At 41.2% G+C, this 17,012-nt stretch overlaps 1 protein-coding gene across 4 annotated transcripts; it reads right to left on the reverse strand.

The window, feature by feature from the left end:
- Positions 1 to 1,312: 1,312 nt before the first annotated feature.
- On the reverse strand, positions 1,313 to 15,992 carry LOC308650723 (small integral membrane protein 10-like protein 3). Of its 4 annotated transcripts, XM_081296982.1 has the most exons (3): positions 15,590 to 15,992; positions 5,539 to 5,610; positions 2,669 to 2,806 (listed from the first exon to the last, which is right to left on the reverse strand). In XM_081296982.1, exons 1-2 carry the CDS (start codon positions 15,773 to 15,775, stop codon positions 5,572 to 5,574), a joined length of 225 nt encoding a protein of 74 aa, XP_081153108.1. In that variant the 5' UTR covers positions 15,776 to 15,992; the 3' UTR covers positions 2,669 to 2,806; positions 5,539 to 5,571. The 4 variants fall into 4 exon arrangements, with proteins under 4 accessions (XP_081153106.1, XP_081153107.1, XP_081153109.1 ...); XM_081296980.1 differs by lacking the exon at positions 5,539 to 5,610 and having other exon boundaries at positions 1,313 to 2,806; positions 15,590 to 15,724; XM_081296981.1 differs by lacking the exon at positions 15,590 to 15,992 and having other exon boundaries at positions 1,313 to 2,806; positions 5,539 to 5,591.
- Positions 15,993 to 17,012: the final 1,020 nt, after the last annotated feature.

Raw genomic sequence — 17,012 nt, forward strand, 5'->3', positions numbered from 1 at the left:
CAATCATGGATACTTAATTTACCTGAAAAAACATCTCACTTCCGTATTAATTTTCACAAAAATAAAAATATTTTTGAAGGCACTTTTTTTAAGATGTTGGTGGACCTTTATTTTATTCATCTCTTTATATACAGTGCTGAGAATTGAACCCAGTACCTCACACATGCTAGGCAAGTGCCCTACCATTGAGCCCTTAGAAGACCCAGCCCCTAGAAGACCCTCTTTTGTAGTCATGAAACTATATGGCACATTTATCATCAGTTTCTTCTGGACTGTGAACCTCCTCCCCCAGAACTTTCCACAGGAGAGGGCATATTCAGACAGAAACCCAGCACAATCCCAAAGGGAAAAGTCACAGTTAAGTCTACGAACAGAAAAAAAAAAATTTCCAATGTAAAGAAAAAAAAGTGATTGTGAACTTCTCCCAAAAACCAATTAGAAAACACACTTCTAAAAATAGCCATATGAAAATTTTCAAATTTTTGATGCTAAGAAGGGAATTCTGTACTTTTTCTTGGCAATTGGTTGAACATTAATGTACTTGCAATTTACAAAACAAATGAGTCATGGAAAGTTCCATCCCAAAGGAGTGAGCTTTAAAACAAAACAAAACACACCAACAACCAGTATAAGGAAGGCTGCACAAGAAAATAGTCCCTGTAAATCCATCAGTGACACCAAAAGGGACTATGCATCCACAAGGTCTTTAACTGCTCAGTCGAGATGGTGTGGCATTTGGATGGGATGGAGATGGCTACTTTAAAAGGACACCATCTGCATCACCCCAAAGCATTACAATGCACTGCTTTATCCCAACGTGGGAGGAAAGTTGAAAGTGGCATTACAATCTAGTCTTACATTTTGGTTTTCAAAACCCTGCTTTTAGTCTTCTGCATTGGCAACCTACTTTGCCTGGTGCTGAAAGATGTTTAAGTATTAAGATGATGATAGAATTAATAAAAAGACAAGGAGAACTGAGAGTACACACGTAAAATAAGACATTTATTATGCTAAAGAACAGATTTTATTCTGCATTTTCCCCAAACACTAAAATAGCACATGGCATAGTAATTTAGCACACAATATAAATTGATATATGCAATCAGTTTCCCCCAAATAGCTGTTTTAAGTCTCACTTTGGGAGTCCTTAAAAACTTACACTTTTAAATGAGCTTTATTAATAAAATTATCAATGAACAACAAAAGGAGTCACTTCAGAAAAATCTTAAAAGACATCAACTCTTAGGACTTTTGTAAAGGAGGTTCTTGATTTGCCTCTCTACATCTGAGCCAGAGCAAAGAGTCTCAAGTTCCTTTTTACTTAGGTAACACTGCTAGGGTTCCTAGTTTGAGATGATTAAATTTAATATTGCAACTTTCACCATAGGGCCTCCATTTAAACAGCATTTCAAGTGGAAGGAGTATGAGAAAAGAAGTCAGATTTTGCTGCAGACCAAAATTATTCTATGAGATGCAGAAATGGCAACAGCTCGCCATGAGCTTAGCAAGGTTTAATAAAAATACAGTAGGTAGACTTTACAAATATTCACTTCCAGGAGGTGATCAGAGACGAGTTGAGGAGACAAGATGATGTCTGGGACAATAGCCCTTTAAAATGGATAGAGATCTCGAGATACATAAAGAATTTCATGTTAAATCACCATGTGCTTATCTGATATTAAACTGGATATATCAATAATCACCTGAAAGGGTTTTACCAATTCTGAGTGTCTTTTAAGCACAATTTAAAACATGCTAAAAATTCCTTCTGCATTGATCAGTTTTTGGTGAGTGAACTTGACTTCCTCTGTCTGGTCAAAGCAGGATCTGTGCAGCTAAGCTGTCTGCATCCAGACTTAATGGGAAAGAAATCATTCTAGGACAACTTCTAAGATTAATCTACTATTTTATTGTTCTGCTTGTACCTTAACTATGGCATAAGGGATTTGCTAATTGAAAAGGCTGTAGAGCCAGTAACCCCAGTGAGATCTCCAGACCATTTGAGGTACTTTTTACACATGAAAGCATTTTCTTATACTCTGTTGTTTGCTCTGAAAACATGGGCTTTAAATGGTCAAGGAAAACACATCTTGTCTTGTCCTCTAGAAGTACTTCAGGACAGGAGTGCAGTGTTGCAAGCAGCACAGAACGCAGGCGAGACAGTTCTGACTCAGAGCCTAGTCCCTCGTGAAGAGCACTTGGTGGTTCACCCTTAAAAACTACCATTTCCCACAGTTTCGGATGGACTGGCTGTCCTGACACCCAGGGCTCTCCTTTGGGGCACTGTCCTCTCTGGCTGTCCATGGCTCTGGGCCCGCTTCTTAGCCAGTCCCTCCCCAGAGCGTCCCCAACACCGAGGAACACCCCAGCAAGATGCTCTTCTGCAGGAGCAAAGGACAGACCCATGGCCTTGGTTGGAGCAGCTACGGGAGCTAAATTTCTTCCCATTGATTTCTTCAAATATGGAAGCTCTTTGTTGCCATTGTGAAGCAAGAGATCAGTGTCACTCAGATCGCTTTTCATTTCCAATGATAACAACTCATTCTGTGAATTTCCATTTACATCAACTGCAGACTTATCCATCCAGAAAGGTATATCTGCTGGGCAAGGGCTCTCCTTCTGTGTTCTTTTCTTAAGGCTACATAATTGTTTGTACCAGTCATCTCCTCCCTCCCCCTTTGCTTCTATCAGGCAGGTGCCAAGGGTCCCTCCTCCGTCCCTCATGTTTTGTATTCTTTGATGCAGTGAGCCTGGGGTAACACCTTTGTCAATCAGGGGAGGGCCTTCAGTGGATCTCAATATGGACCTGGAAAAGACAATCACGTTAAAATTCTAAATGAAGCTAGAGAGTCTTAATAGTGTCTGCACACATCAAACATTTCCTAACATAAGATCTCTCTAACAAACTATAGAGTACCAACAATTCCTGCATTAGGACAAAAAGACAGAATGACAGACCACCTAATAGAGATTAAACAATAACCCAGCACATTACAAATACATTATTTCCTACAAACATATAAAAATAAGAAAAGCAGGCTTGGTGTATAGGTCAGGGGGAGAGTCTGCCTGAATGCATGCAGAATGCCCTGAGTTCAGTTCAATTCCCAGTATGATATTTAAAAAAAAAAAAAGGCACAAAATTCTGAGGCTTTGTACTTTCATGCCAAAGAGTATGAGAAAATGTTTATATAGATTCAATAAAAATCTGTCTTTAGCCAGGATTTACTGTATGACTCAATTATACAACCAAGGCCTTAATGGAAGTATCCTATTTGAGCTTCTTGGTGTGATAAGTCACTCTTAGAAAAAGAAGGTTGATATTATTTACAGATCCAACATCTATAAGTGCTTACCCCAAAAATCAACCTGAAGTCCTCTCCAGTAAGACCCCAGTTTTCAGGTGGTTTTAAGATCACTTCCTGGCAGGCCAGGAACCTCAGCAAACATACAGCCTCATTAAGAAAAGAATTTATGGGGCTGGGGTTGTGGCTCAGCGGTAGAGCACCTACCTCGCACGCATGAGACCCTGGGTTCAATCCTCAGCACCACATTAAAAAAATAAATAAGTGAAATAAAGTATTGTGTCCAACTACAACTAAAAAATAAATATTAAAAAAAAAGTCTAAATTTAAAAAAAAGAAAAGAATTTACCCAGACTTACAGGTACTGCAGGTAAATATACGGCAGTTTCTTGGGTTTAGTTTACCAACTTCAGATTTGCAAAAAAAAAAAAAAAAAAGAGGCTTTAAAGCTCCATCTGAGATTCCTCATGAAAACCTCTGCACGTGACCTGTACCATAGTAGGAGTTCAATATACAGTGAGAGTACACTTAAGGTGGCTAATGGCCAATCAAAACTCTTGTTGCACCTACAAACCTAACGAGGCCAGACTGTTCTGTGATCAAGAATCATCTGTCTTTGTCATTATTACACTCCAAATGGGGAAGATGTCAAGAAGAATCATGAAAGGCTCTAAATGGAACAAAAAGCAAGATTACTCGCTGTGCTCTCCAGTGTATCCTTCTAGGTTCTCTAATTTTATAGGGAACTGTAGCTTTCCGTGTCTTTGATTGGCTTTACAACTCTGTAAATTATCAAAAACTCTTAAGAGTAAGGCTAGTAAATTCCTGTCCAAAGGAATGAAAATTGTGCCTTGTATAATACAATTAGTGCCTGTCAATATTGACCAGTTTTATATCTTATCTATTTGTAAATTCACATTAGCATTTTTTTTCTTTTCAGGAGACAGGGTCTTGCTATGTTGCCCAGACTGGCCTGGAACTACTGGACTCCAGTGATTCTTCTGCCTGTCTCCCATGCAGCTGGACTACAGGCACATGCCATCGTCCAGCTCCAGATTAACATTCTAGATTGCATGCATGTTATCTGAATTCTCCTTTAATCTGATTGTAACATCTTACTAGTTCCCTAATATATATAATATTGATAAGCTAAATAAAATCTTGGACACATGCTGTTTTTATTTTTTTTTAATTTTTTTTTGATATTTATTTTTCAGTTCTTGGCGGACACAACATCTTTGTTTGTATGTGGTGCTGAGGATCGAACCCGGGCCACACGCATGCCAGGCGAGCACGCTACCGCTTGAGCCACATCCCCAGCCCACATGCTGTTTTTATTAAAAAATAAATAAAACCAGATTATTAATATGAAAATAGATATAGTATTTCTAAGCTAGCCTATGAAATAGCAATCTTGTTGAAATGTAATAACTCTACCAACAGGAAGGGCCATAAGTGAGAACACCTTGTCTTCCACATCGAGAAGACAAACACAAAGCCTAAAAAATGAAAAACCAAGAAGCAACACAAGCAAGTAATTTAGCAGTAGTGAAGCAAGCAGTGAAGAGAACCAGCCCCAGCTGAAAGTGGTGGCTACACACAGGGTGATTTCTTTGAACCAATCTTTTGCTTTTTTCTCTGAAGCAATCTAGGGAACCAGGAGACTCCACCATTCCTACCCGCTACTGGGGATTTATCCCAGAGGCACTTATCACTGAGCCACTCCCTCAACCCTTTTTATTTTTTGACATCTTAGGGTCTAAGTTGCTTAGGGTCTCACTAATTTTGAGGCTGGCCTCAAACTTGTGATCCTCTTGCCACAGCTTCCTGAATTGCTGGGATTATAGGTGTGCACCACTATGCCCAGCTGGAACCAGTAGACTCTTAAAGCTGTATGAGCCGGGCATGGTGGCACACGCATATAATCCCAGTGACTCTGGATGCTGAGGCAGGAGGATCACAAGTTCAAAGCCAGCCTCAGCAACTTGGCAAAGTCCTGAGCAACTCAGTGAGACCTTGTCTCAAAATAAGACATAAAAAGGGCTGGGGATGCTGCTCAGTTGTTAAGCATCCGTGGGTTTAATTCCTGGTACCAAAAAAAAAAAAAAAAAAAAAAAACCACCCTAGATAAATGTGTAACTGTGTAAATTTTCTTCCTTCCTCCCTCCCTCCCTTTTTAATTTGAGTATACTAAAAAGAAAATAACTTTAGAGCCAGGTGTAGTAGTTCATACCTGTAAACCCAGCAGGAAGCTGAGGCAGGAGAATCACAAGTTCAAGGCCAGCCTTAGCAATTTAGAGACACCCTGTGTCAAAACAAATAAAAAGGGCTAGAGATGTATCTCAGTGGAAGGGCACCCCTGAGTTAAATCCTGTAAGAGAGAGAGAGAGAGAGAGAGAGAGAGAGAGAGAGAGAGAACACTAGTGCATTATTGGAGGCTTAAACAGAAAACAAGCAGAGCTGAGGAATGGAGCCACGGAGCTAAACAGCCCAGAGTTAGAAAGGCACTGACCACTGTCACAATGAGCTGGGTCTTCATGGAGCAGCAGTGAAGAATTTTTAGCAAGGAAATGATGGCTAGTTTTACATTTTTAGGTGAATCACCCTGGCTGCATTGTGGTGGACAAACTGGAAAGAAGCCACAACAAAAAGGCCATTTATATATATATATATCCCCCCACCTTTTTCTCTTTGTGGTACTGGGGCTTGAATCTAGGGGCACTCTACCACTGAGCTACACTCTCAGCGCTTTATTTTTGAGACAGGGTCTAAGTTGCCCAGTCTGGCCTCAAACTTGGGATCCTCCTGCCTTAGCCTTCCAAGTAGCTGGAACTACAGACATGTGCCACTGCAACCAGCCCTAAGTACATTTTAATAATAATTTAAAAGTTTTTTTAATTTTTATTTGTTTTTTAATATTTATTTTTTAGTTTTCCGCGCACACAACATCTTTCTTTGTATGTGGTGCTGAGGATCGAACCCAGGCCGCACGCATGCCAGGCGAGCGCGCTACCGCTTGAGACACATCCCCAGCCCCTTAAAAGTATTTTTAATTAAGAAAAAAACAGGTTATTCAATATGGGACAACTCTCAGGAAAATTAGTTCCTAACCACTTTTATTATATCCTTTTACAAGGACTTAATACTATTCAGAAAGATGAAATATTTCCAGAATTGTGTTAAAATATTTTAAGTGAGGCAATTAAAATAATCATGTATTTAATGATAGAGTAATCATGTATTTAATCATGACAGAATAAACCATTCCCTGAAGTTCTTCTAATTCTTTAGTAAATTCAGTAATAAGCTAGTATTAAATTCTCTTACCAAAAATACTTCAACAGGTCATTGATAACATTTTGGTTCAAAGCCTTAAACTGAACCCTCCTGATATTAGACTGTTAAATATAGTACTTACATTTTGAGAGCCAAAAATAACTTCCAAATGACTTCTAGATATATTTAATAGCCATTTGTGAATTGCTTTGCAGTTTATTCTCACTATACTAGATATAGTATAGTGATATAGTATATCTAGACATAGTATATCTAGTATAGTGAGAATAAACTGCAAAGCAATTCACAAATGTATCTATACATTCATAGTGTATCTATAATACCCTCCTTGATTCCAGGCCTCATCATCCTCCACCCTCCATCCAAGTCTACCAAATAACAGCATAAATCATGGCAAACAAACTTGTCTATCAAAACACCACAGTGAGGGAAGGAGTCTACTTTGAAGTTCAAGGGGAAAAATAAAGTGCAGTACTGGGAATAAATTCCTGAACTTCTATCCCCTTGCTCTCCATCAAAGATAAGAGCTGAGAGGGGCAATGTGCTCAGGGAAAAGAGACTGTCCAGGTAGGTCCACAAGCCTCAAGAAACCCTCTTCTACACAAATCCCTGCCCCTGTTGGAGGCAGCCAGCCTGCTGGATGACAACAGGCCTGACCCAATTAAGCAGCTGCTGCCCTCTTGGATGCCTGTCCCCTTACCTGCCCTAACCCTGGCTATTCATGGCCTGCAGCATCTGACACTGGACTACACTGCTTTGTAAACTAAAAATATCCTGGCCCCAATGTTTCTAAAAGCAAGTTGGCAAGACTACTCCTAAAGGGGACACGGGAAGTCACTGATAAAATGAGCAGAGTGCTAATGGGACTCAAGTAGGATCCTAGGTGCTGATGGCTCGCAACACACTCAAAGACAAACTGGCTTCACCCTGCCTGTAGGTGTGAGTGTTGGTATGTTTACTGCAGTATCACTGTGCCTGTGACTAAGATGATCAGGCTGGAGGTGGCTAAAACAAATTCCCCAAATGTCTACATAGCTTAGAAGATGAGAAGCAAAAATGACTCCATCATTTCTAAATTAAGCAGACTCATAACCAAAGAGAACACACCTCAGAGTTCCTGCTACTGTTCAATCTCACCTAACCTTCCAAAACCAGCTGTGCCAACTCTACGACCACCTCCCTATTTCCTGATCACCTGGATGCTCAAAGGTGCGCTGAAGTGGAATGGACTCGGGTACAACTCAAGAGACCAGGCTATTCACCATGCTCAGGGAAATTGAGATTTCCAGGATGCTGTGAGGATTCATTGTGAGAAAGCACCCAACATCTTCTCTGACCAGCATCCCATGGGCATCCAATTAGCCAGCAGCTATTGTTACCAGTATCAAGATACTGAAGCAGAATAGAATGAAAGACAGAAAGCTGCTGAGAGGTTCAGTAAAATTGAGACATTTTTTTAAAAAAAGACTGCTGCATATGGCAACATGAAAGTGACCTCAATATGGGCAAGTGCAATGGAATGGAGTGGAATGGCAAAGGCCTGGCCCAGGCTGGTGGAGGTTGAAGAGCAAGTACAGCCCACCCAAGGGAGCCCCTGACATGGTGAGGGCAACACTACTGAACAGCTTCCATGGAGCACAAGCTGCCAACAACAACTACAAACGTTGCCAAGCACAGTGACCCATGCCTACTGTAATCCCAGTGACTTAGGAGGCTGAGGCAGGACTGCACATTTGAGGCCAGCCACAGAAACTTAGTGAGACCCTATCTCAAAATGAAGAATAAAAAGGGCTGGAGCTATTAACTCTGTGATAGAGCACCCCTGGTATATAATAAAATATACCACAAAAAATAAACAAAGAAAATAGAATAAAATAATAAGGCTGGGGAGGTAGTAAAGTGGCAGAGTGCTTGCCTAGCAATGGGAGACCTGGGTTGAATTCCTAATACTGCAAAACACAAAAGCAGCAAGTCAAATTATGTCATACACCTCAGCTTAAAAACTTCTTTCCTGCCATACTTAGAGTACCACCCAAAGTTCTTACAAAGGAACACAAGACTGTCCTCCCCACCTTCTGTGCCTGTTACTTTGGGGGCTCCTCCTATTCTCTTTTCTTGGTCAATCCCAATGGCTTTCTTGCCACTTTCACTCAAGGATCTGTATGCCTCCAGATTATCATCATGAGCAGACAAGAACAGAAATTAAGAACAGGCATTTGGGAAATTTAATGGCAACTTAACATTACCACAACATACAAGGATAGTTCTGTTAATTACTCTCTTAAAAACTGCAGTAAAGGGCTGGGAATGTGGCTCAGCGGTAGCGCGCTCGCCTGGCATGCGTGCGGCCCGGGTTCGATCCTCAGCACCACATACCAACAAAGATGTTGTGTCCGCCGAGAACTAAAAATAAATAAATAAATATTAAAAATTCTCTCTCTCTCTCTCTCTCTCTCTCTCTCTCTCTCACTCTCTCTTTAAAAAAAAAACTGCAGTAAAATACACACAACATAAAATTTAGTATCTTAACCATCTCTAAATGTAAAGTTCAGTAGCATTAAAATATTCACCTTATGCATCCATCACCACCACTCACCTCTAGAACTTTATCTCCTCAAAACTAAAGCTCTGTACCAATTAAACATGAGCTCCCTACCATCCTATTTTCTGTGTCTATAATCTGACTGCTTCAGGGACTTCATGTTAAGTGGAATTCATACAGTATTTGTCCTTTAGTGACCAGTTTATCTCACTTAGTATAATGCCCTCAAAGTTCATCCACGAAATAGCATGTATCAGAATTTCCTTCCTTTTTAAAACTGCCTAATATTCTGCTGTCTGAATAACATTCCACTTCAAACAGACCACATTTTGTTTGTCTATCTATTCACCTGTCAATGGATACTTCAATTATTTCTACTGCTTAGCTATTGTGAATAATGTTGCTATGAATATGAATTTGGAAGCACAAGTATTTGAGTCTGCTTTCATCTCTTTTGTATATAACGAGAATTCCTGGGTCATATGGTAAAATTCTATGTTTAACTTTCTGAAGAACCACCAAACTGCTTTTCATGGCAGCTGCACCATTTTATATTCCCACCTGTGACACACAAGAGATCCAATTTCTCTACATCCTTGCCAACATGTGTTTTTCTTTTTTTTTTTTTTTTTTTTTGAACCAGGAACTGAACCTAGGGGCACTTAACCACTGAGTCACATCCCCAACTCTCTTTATTTTTTTGAGACAAGGTCTAAGTTGCTTAAGGCCTCACTAAGTTGGTGAGGCTGGCTTTGACCTTGTGATCCTCCTGTCTCAGCCTCCCAAGTCACTGTGCATGGCACTTCTCCCATATCTTTTTAAAAACAACAGCCATCCTAACAGGTGCAAAGTGTTACCTCATTGTGGTTGACTTATTTCCCTTAGAGTTGAACATTTTTTCATGGACTTATTGGCCATCTGTATATCTTCTTTTCAGAGAAATCTCTAGTCAAGTCCTTTGTCAATTTTTGGACTGGGTTTGTTTTTCAAGTTATACGAGTTCTTTATATATTCAGGCTATCAATCCTTTCTCAAATATGTGATTAGTAAATACTTTCTCCCATTCTGTGAGTGGTCTCTTTCACTATCTGGGTGCTGAGGATCCAACCCAGGGCTTCACACGTGTTAAGCACCCACTTTACCACTGAGCTACACCCCAGCTCCTCCAGCTTTGTCTGATGCATGTAGAAGTAATTCATTTTTATCATATCCTACAAAGCTATCAGGAGGTGAAGACAATGGCCCTTCTCCACAAGTCATCTGAGAAGTAAGGCTCAGATTCTCCCCTGGGCTTGCAGTGCCTTCCCAGGCAATGACAGGCTTATTAATGAGAATTTTCAAATGGGTAATAGATCAGGGTTCACTGTTTGTTTTCATGTGATGGGGATTGAATCCAGGGCCTTGCACATTCTAAGCACATACTCTATCACTGAACAACACCTTCAGCAATAAATTGTTTTTAAGCTTCCCCCCACCTCACTGTATATATGGCAGTTATCTTTTTAACATTAGTAAATAGAGACTGAATTCATATACCTTAATATCTGCTTGAACCATTATATAATTAAGTGTAGGATTCTAGAAATGAGTTGAGGATATAGGTGTTTGCTATCCTAGTCTAGTTTTATATAGATTTACATTTTTTTAAGAAATATTTTTTAAAGAGAGAGAGAGAGAGAATTTTTTAATATTTATTTTTTAGTTTTCAGTGGACACAACATCTTTCTTTGTATGTGGTGCTGAGGATCGAACCCAGGTCGCATGCATGCCAGGCGAGCGCGCTATCGCTTGAGCCACATCCCCAGCCCCATAGATTTACATTTTTCAAAATAAAAAATTTATGAAAAACTATGATTAAAGCATTCACTTGAAAGTCAGAAAAAATTCCACAGTATTTGTTTCCTATACTTTTGGTATTTAACATCTCAAGTACACAATTGGTTCATTATTTTGAAGTCAGAACTCTTGAGCTTGAGTTCACTCTTTTGACCTGATATATTAAGCTTTTGCAAAGCTTATAAAGTTTTCTTAATAGTCTGTAATTTCACCCAATTTTCTTTGAGGGGTCTGATGTAAATCAAGTAACACTGTAAAACTCATTTCAAGCAGCAATTAACCCTGGGAATGGCGTCTCAGGATTTTTACTACTTTTTTAAATAGTTCAACCAGGTGTGGTGGCCCATGCCTATAATCCCAGTGACACATGAAAGGCTGAGGCAGGAAGATCACAAGTTCAAGGACAACCTGAGCAATTTAGCAAGACCCTGCCTCAAAATAAAAATAAAAAATGGCTGGAGGTATAGTGATAGAGTGCCCCTAAGTTAAATCCCCAGTACCACATAAAATTAAACAAAAATTTTCAGACATAAGATCATTTCAGTCAAAGTCTTAAGTCCTTCAATGCCTACAAACCACAGCAGCTGCCTCAAATCCTCTCAGTTTGAATCTTCTTACGACTGCTCCAGCCCCATCAGCCTCCTGCCATTTCTGGAACACACCAGGTTTGTCCCAGGTGTGGGGCCTTGGTTGTAGCTGTTCCCTCAACATGACACTCCTTCAACCTAGATATCTCCATGGCTGAAGCTTTCACCTCCTCCAAGATTTCGCTCAAAATGTCACCTTCTCAATGGGGCCCACTGTCTGCCCTATTTAAAATGCCAACCAGCTCCCTACCTTCCTTGGGATGCAAAAGAATAAAGATTTCCAAGTAATAAGTAAAACCTATGGAGCTATGGATTTAGAGAGTCATTCAGAGACATTGAGAGAGGGAGGCTAGGAAGAACCAGAAGACAGGCAGCAGCCACAGGAAGGTTCACAGGCTGGGTCAGCATTGAGCAGTTCAGCAAAAGTCTGTTAGTGAAACAAGGGCACTGCTTGGTTTGACCATAACCATCAACCTTCACAATATCTTCCTTTCTCTGTTCTTTTTCAGGCCTTCTCTCCTGATGTTTATAAGAATCTGAGTGACCTGGGATTAACATACTTGATCTTCTCACAGGTCATATAACTGAAAAGTTTGGGCATGATTTGTAAATTACCACAGGTTCCTGATGCCATTTCTTGTTTTGTTACTACATTTATTATTTAGTACAGATTCTCCCTTTGTGACTGCCTTGTACCTCAGCTTCTGTATAAATAAGTAGGATGCTACTAACTCCAGGGATTAAGATTTGCTTAGAAATATCACTTTTACATCATAACACTCTCAGTCTACAAAGCCCTTTTGCATCTCTTTTCTCATTCAATCATCTTTCATACTGAAGAGGTAGTAAATCCCCTTAAAATGACTCACTACTCTACAATCAAGAGATTTGAGGGTCCTAAGTAAACATGTAGAAAATGAAATCCTTTAAGACTTATGCTTCCTAAATAGGTTCTAACACCCCTAATCGAAGGGGATGGGTACAACATGCTTGAGAAAAAAAGGGCATGAGCTGGGGCTGTCCCCCTTACTTGGATTCTATTTCCTGGTGCCATATTCCATTTCTTGTTCCCTTTACTAGAGGCCAGAATAATTAAACCCCTAAACCAGTTAAGTTAGTGATTGTTCACAAATTAACATAAACTCTAAAACCTGCAGGGGAGCTTACAGTAGCCATTAAGTATTACAGTTGTAAAACATACCATTATCTCACCCACAGGTTGTGAGACAGATGCTTGTTGCACCTGATCAAACCCAGGATTCAAGTCTAAAATTCTGTGCAGTTCTGAGAAATCCCTTCTCCAAGGTACCTGGTCATCATCTCCATACCACCCTCCCTCTGTACGCACATGTCCCTGAATTAAGAGCCCACCATTCAGCTCCCCATATTCGCAGCTCTACTGTGCCTGGACTATCTACCACTGATGTCAAGCTCACCAAGTCACCCATTCGGGCTTTCTGGGATTGGTGTATCTGCACTCACTGACTGCCCACACCACTCTTATTATAGATCCAATTTCCCTCCTCCAAAATGCACTTGCCCTCAATTATTACAGTGCAGAGTTCTTGTTATGAAATTTGTATTTGAATAACCTTTCCAGAGATGATCTCACTGTCCTACAAACAAACATACTATTTGGAAACCACAAGCGTCTCAGTGATATGAAGTCCTTTACTGTTTATTACCTATACAAAAAATGAGCCTTCAGCACATCTGCAATAAAGACAGCAGATGCAAGATGATGGCGATATGGTGATTTCCAAAGTCCTCTCTGAAAGGAGAGCTAAAGAATTAAAGTGTAAGACCAGCATTCAGGTTGAAAGAACTTGGGTGAATGCGCAGAGGCAGGAAGGGGATCTATGCAAGCTTAGGCAGCCCCGGGCAAGCACAGTAAGCATGGTATAAGTTACGTGACAGGCAACAAATATGTGGAAGCCAGATCTGCAGGGTAAGAAATGTGAATGGCTCCAGGGGAGCTGTTTTAAGGATGGCCAGACCCGACTTAGTGTTTCAAAGACTTCTCTTGGGCTGGGGGTGTGGGTCAGTGATAGAACCCCAGCCCTGGGTTCAATCCCTAGCACAGCAAAAAGCCAAAACAAAAAACTTTTGAGCTGGGTACTGTGGTGCACACCTGTAATCCCCGCTGCTCCAGAGGGTGAGGCAGGAGGATCTAGAGTTCAAAGCCAGCTCAACAAAAAGTGAGGCACTAAGCAACTCAGAGACCTTGTCTCTAAACAAAATACAAAATAGAGCTGGAGATGTGGCTCAGGGGTCAAATGCCCCCACGTTCAATCCCTGGTACCCAAAAAACTGAATTGCCCAGTGGAGAACAGATAAAGGATACTGAAATAGTTCAGACAGGTGATTAGTTTAGATTAGAAAGGTGATCATAAATAAGAGAAGTGGATATTTAAGAAAGTTCTTTAAATGATACAAAACATGGTAATCTTCAACATACCAGTATTATGTACGTGTTCTTACAGTCCTTCTTGTGACTTTATAAATGACTACAAATCATATGTAACTCTAGACATAAGGTTCCTAAGTGGGAGCTTGGGGGTCAGATATAGCCTGCATATACTTTTCTCTTTGTCCACTTTCAAAAAAAAAAATCCAAGTTAACCTGATACCTAAAAATCAGGACATCTCTTTTCTCTAAGATCACTAGATCTGGCCAATACTGGGCCCGTGTTTCCACAGGGTGGTAACTGGCTAGAGCACAGGCTTTCTGGTTTACCTTAATCCCCAAACTCAGCACCCTTTATTCATTTATACCACCTGCTGCAAAGATATTTGGGTTTCTACTCCTTCAGCCTGGTACTGCTTATGGATGCCAAAAGTCTTTTCTTACATAAAAGTATGTCAATGGGACCTTAAAATAAAGACATGTTCACTTCCACTCACTTTTTTTTTTTTTTTTTTTTTTTTTTTTTTTGGTACCAGGGATTTAACCCAGGGTTGCTTAGCCCCTGAGCCACATTCCCATCCCTTTTAATTTTGAGACAGGATCTCCACAGGGTCCTGTGATGTGCCAAGGCTAGTCTGGAACTTTCAATCCTCCTGTCTCAGCACAAGTCACTGGGATTACAGGCATGAACCACCATGCTAACCCTTAATACAATTTTGATCAATAGTTGGCTTTAGGCTTCATGTAGTCTATCATCACCTGTGCCAGGGACCAAAAACCTGAAGATACACCAATTACACTGATACGACCAAACCAGAGAAAAACCTGGTACTACTGCTCAAACTAACTCATTTTGCATATCAGTGCTAAGTACTGTTGGACAGTTAGCTCCCCAAAGCCTGGGACACTCCGAGGTGTGAAAAAAGAAATTCAAAAGTAGCTCAATATCTAGCCATTTTTCTTTGAGGAAGGATTCCCAAATTGACACCTTCCTCTTCTGCTAGAAAAAAGGCATCTGCTAATTCAAGAGTTGTAGAAATGTCAGTCATGTACAGCGAAAGTGGCCGGTGAGCGCCCTTTTATTTCACATCTGAATTGTTTCGGCCCTCTTGAAACCTTTTACGTCTCTACCTCCTCCACTTCATTCTCTCAACTTTATCCCCACCTCAATTCAACCCCCACCCCAATCCCTAGGCTAGAATGAATTAGATACGTGATCAAAACATCATTATCTTGCAATCTATCTTAAGCTATGAAGATAATATTAAAAAACCTCCCAAAGTTTGGGAACCAGAAAATTTACCCATAAATATACCACCAGAACCCAACAATTTGTCATCTTCAGGGCAAAACGTCCTTTTCGGGACCTTTCGGGCCGGTGCTACCTCCTCCGACCCCACCCCCAGGTGTGGTACCTGCAACCTGAGCCTTATTTGCAAAAGGCGGATAACAACCTCAGTGGGTTTTTTTCTCGAATGGGGTTGCATGAGAAAATGCACGGTGCTTGGCACACACACAGGCTCCAACCGATAGTGGCTACCATGGGTATCTGCATCCCTCTGGGCCTTTCGGGGAGGGCCGGGCCCGGGAGACCCGGCGGGCGCGGCTCACCCACCTGCAGGCGCACGTTAAGCATCATGGAAGCCACGATGTAGAGGTAGGGGAAGTTGATACGCAGCCGCCAGGCCAGGTCGAAGAAGATAAGCAGTGTGCGGGTCAGCCCCTTGCAGAAGACCCCATAGGAGCGGGCGGCGGCCGAGCGCGAGAGGCGGACAGCCAGGCCCGACAGAGCCGCCGCCATATAGAGACCGGCGCTCCCACTGCCCGCCCGCCCGCCGTCCCGGGCCTTCGCCCCGGCCGCTGGCCTGCGCACGGCGCGCTCAGGGAGCGAGGGAGGCGGCGGTGAGGCCGGCGGGCGGGCGGGCCACTGGGCAGCCGAGTCCGCGCGTCACGCTAGGGAAGCGCCTCCGCGAGCCGCCGCCTGGTCCCGGCCCGGCCGCGCGGCCTGACGTCACAAAGCCCGCCCCGCGCCTGCGCGGCCCACAGGCCACACCCAGCCACGCCCCCGCCCCTTCCAGCAGGTGAGGCGCGCATGCGTGGGCGAAAGGGCGTAGGGGAGCGATGCTGGTGTGTTGTCTCCGGCTGCCCCCTATGGGTGAGCCTAAGAATAAAAACAAAGGGAGGAGGTGAGCGGTGGCGATGGCCGCAGGACAAAATGAATGTACTTTATGCCTCTTAAAAAACGGTGACAGTGGTAAATTTTATGTTACCTATGTTTGATCACAATTTCAAAAAGCGAAAGGGTCCTTTGGGAGTCTAACTGGTTGTCTATTCTCCCTATGGATTGGAGTTCCGGCCATTCTTGTTCAATGTCTAATTATATAGAGTTTAATCTTGTAATAAGTTTAATTTTAATTGAACCACCTGATGTGAAAAGTAAAAATACTTAAGCGTCCAAAACTTCTAGTGTCCTGAGGCTTTTTGTATAGTTTTAACATTGCTAATTAGAAATCTAAGTTTCTGTTGAAAATTTGCTATTCCTTCCTTCTAGTTTCTGACAAAATATTTCTTGTCATAATACGTCTGCCCACCCGATGAGAAAGTCTGAGGATTTGGTAAGGGTGGAAAAAAAATTTCCTTGATGAAATAACCTATAAGTAAGCCACAGTAGAAAGTAAGCATGTAAAAAATGAGTTTATTTCATGTTGAAATCCTTTGTCCCCAAATGGATTCATATTCAAAATCATTCTTTTAAATATTTATGTACCTGTACTTCAAAGAGGAAGATTATAAATCATAAAGAATGTTTCTAGTATTGTCATTTAATGTTATTTTAATGTCTATTGTATAATTGTCTATATTTACTATCCATTACATTTCAGGGAAATATATTAAGTAGATATTTTGGGGTTTTTACCTTTTGGGCTACCTTTATTATTAAAATAATATTTTTTCAAAAAATTCACAAATCTTTAGTTTCCCTTATTTTTCCAGCGTTACATTTCAGCACAGTTATGGTTGACATTAAAATACTCATT

Source organism: Spermophilus citellus (assembly GCF_964194105.1).
Source record: "Spermophilus citellus genome assembly, chromosome: 6".
NCBI classification, from domain to species: domain Eukaryota; kingdom Metazoa; phylum Chordata; class Mammalia; order Rodentia; family Sciuridae; genus Spermophilus; species Spermophilus citellus.

What these genes read in the sequence shown, in the direction of transcription:
- LOC308650723 (XM_081296980.1), bottom strand. Translation starts at nt 2,724, where the DNA reads ATGAGGGACGGAGGAGGGACCCTTGGCACCTGCCTGATAGAAGCAAAG.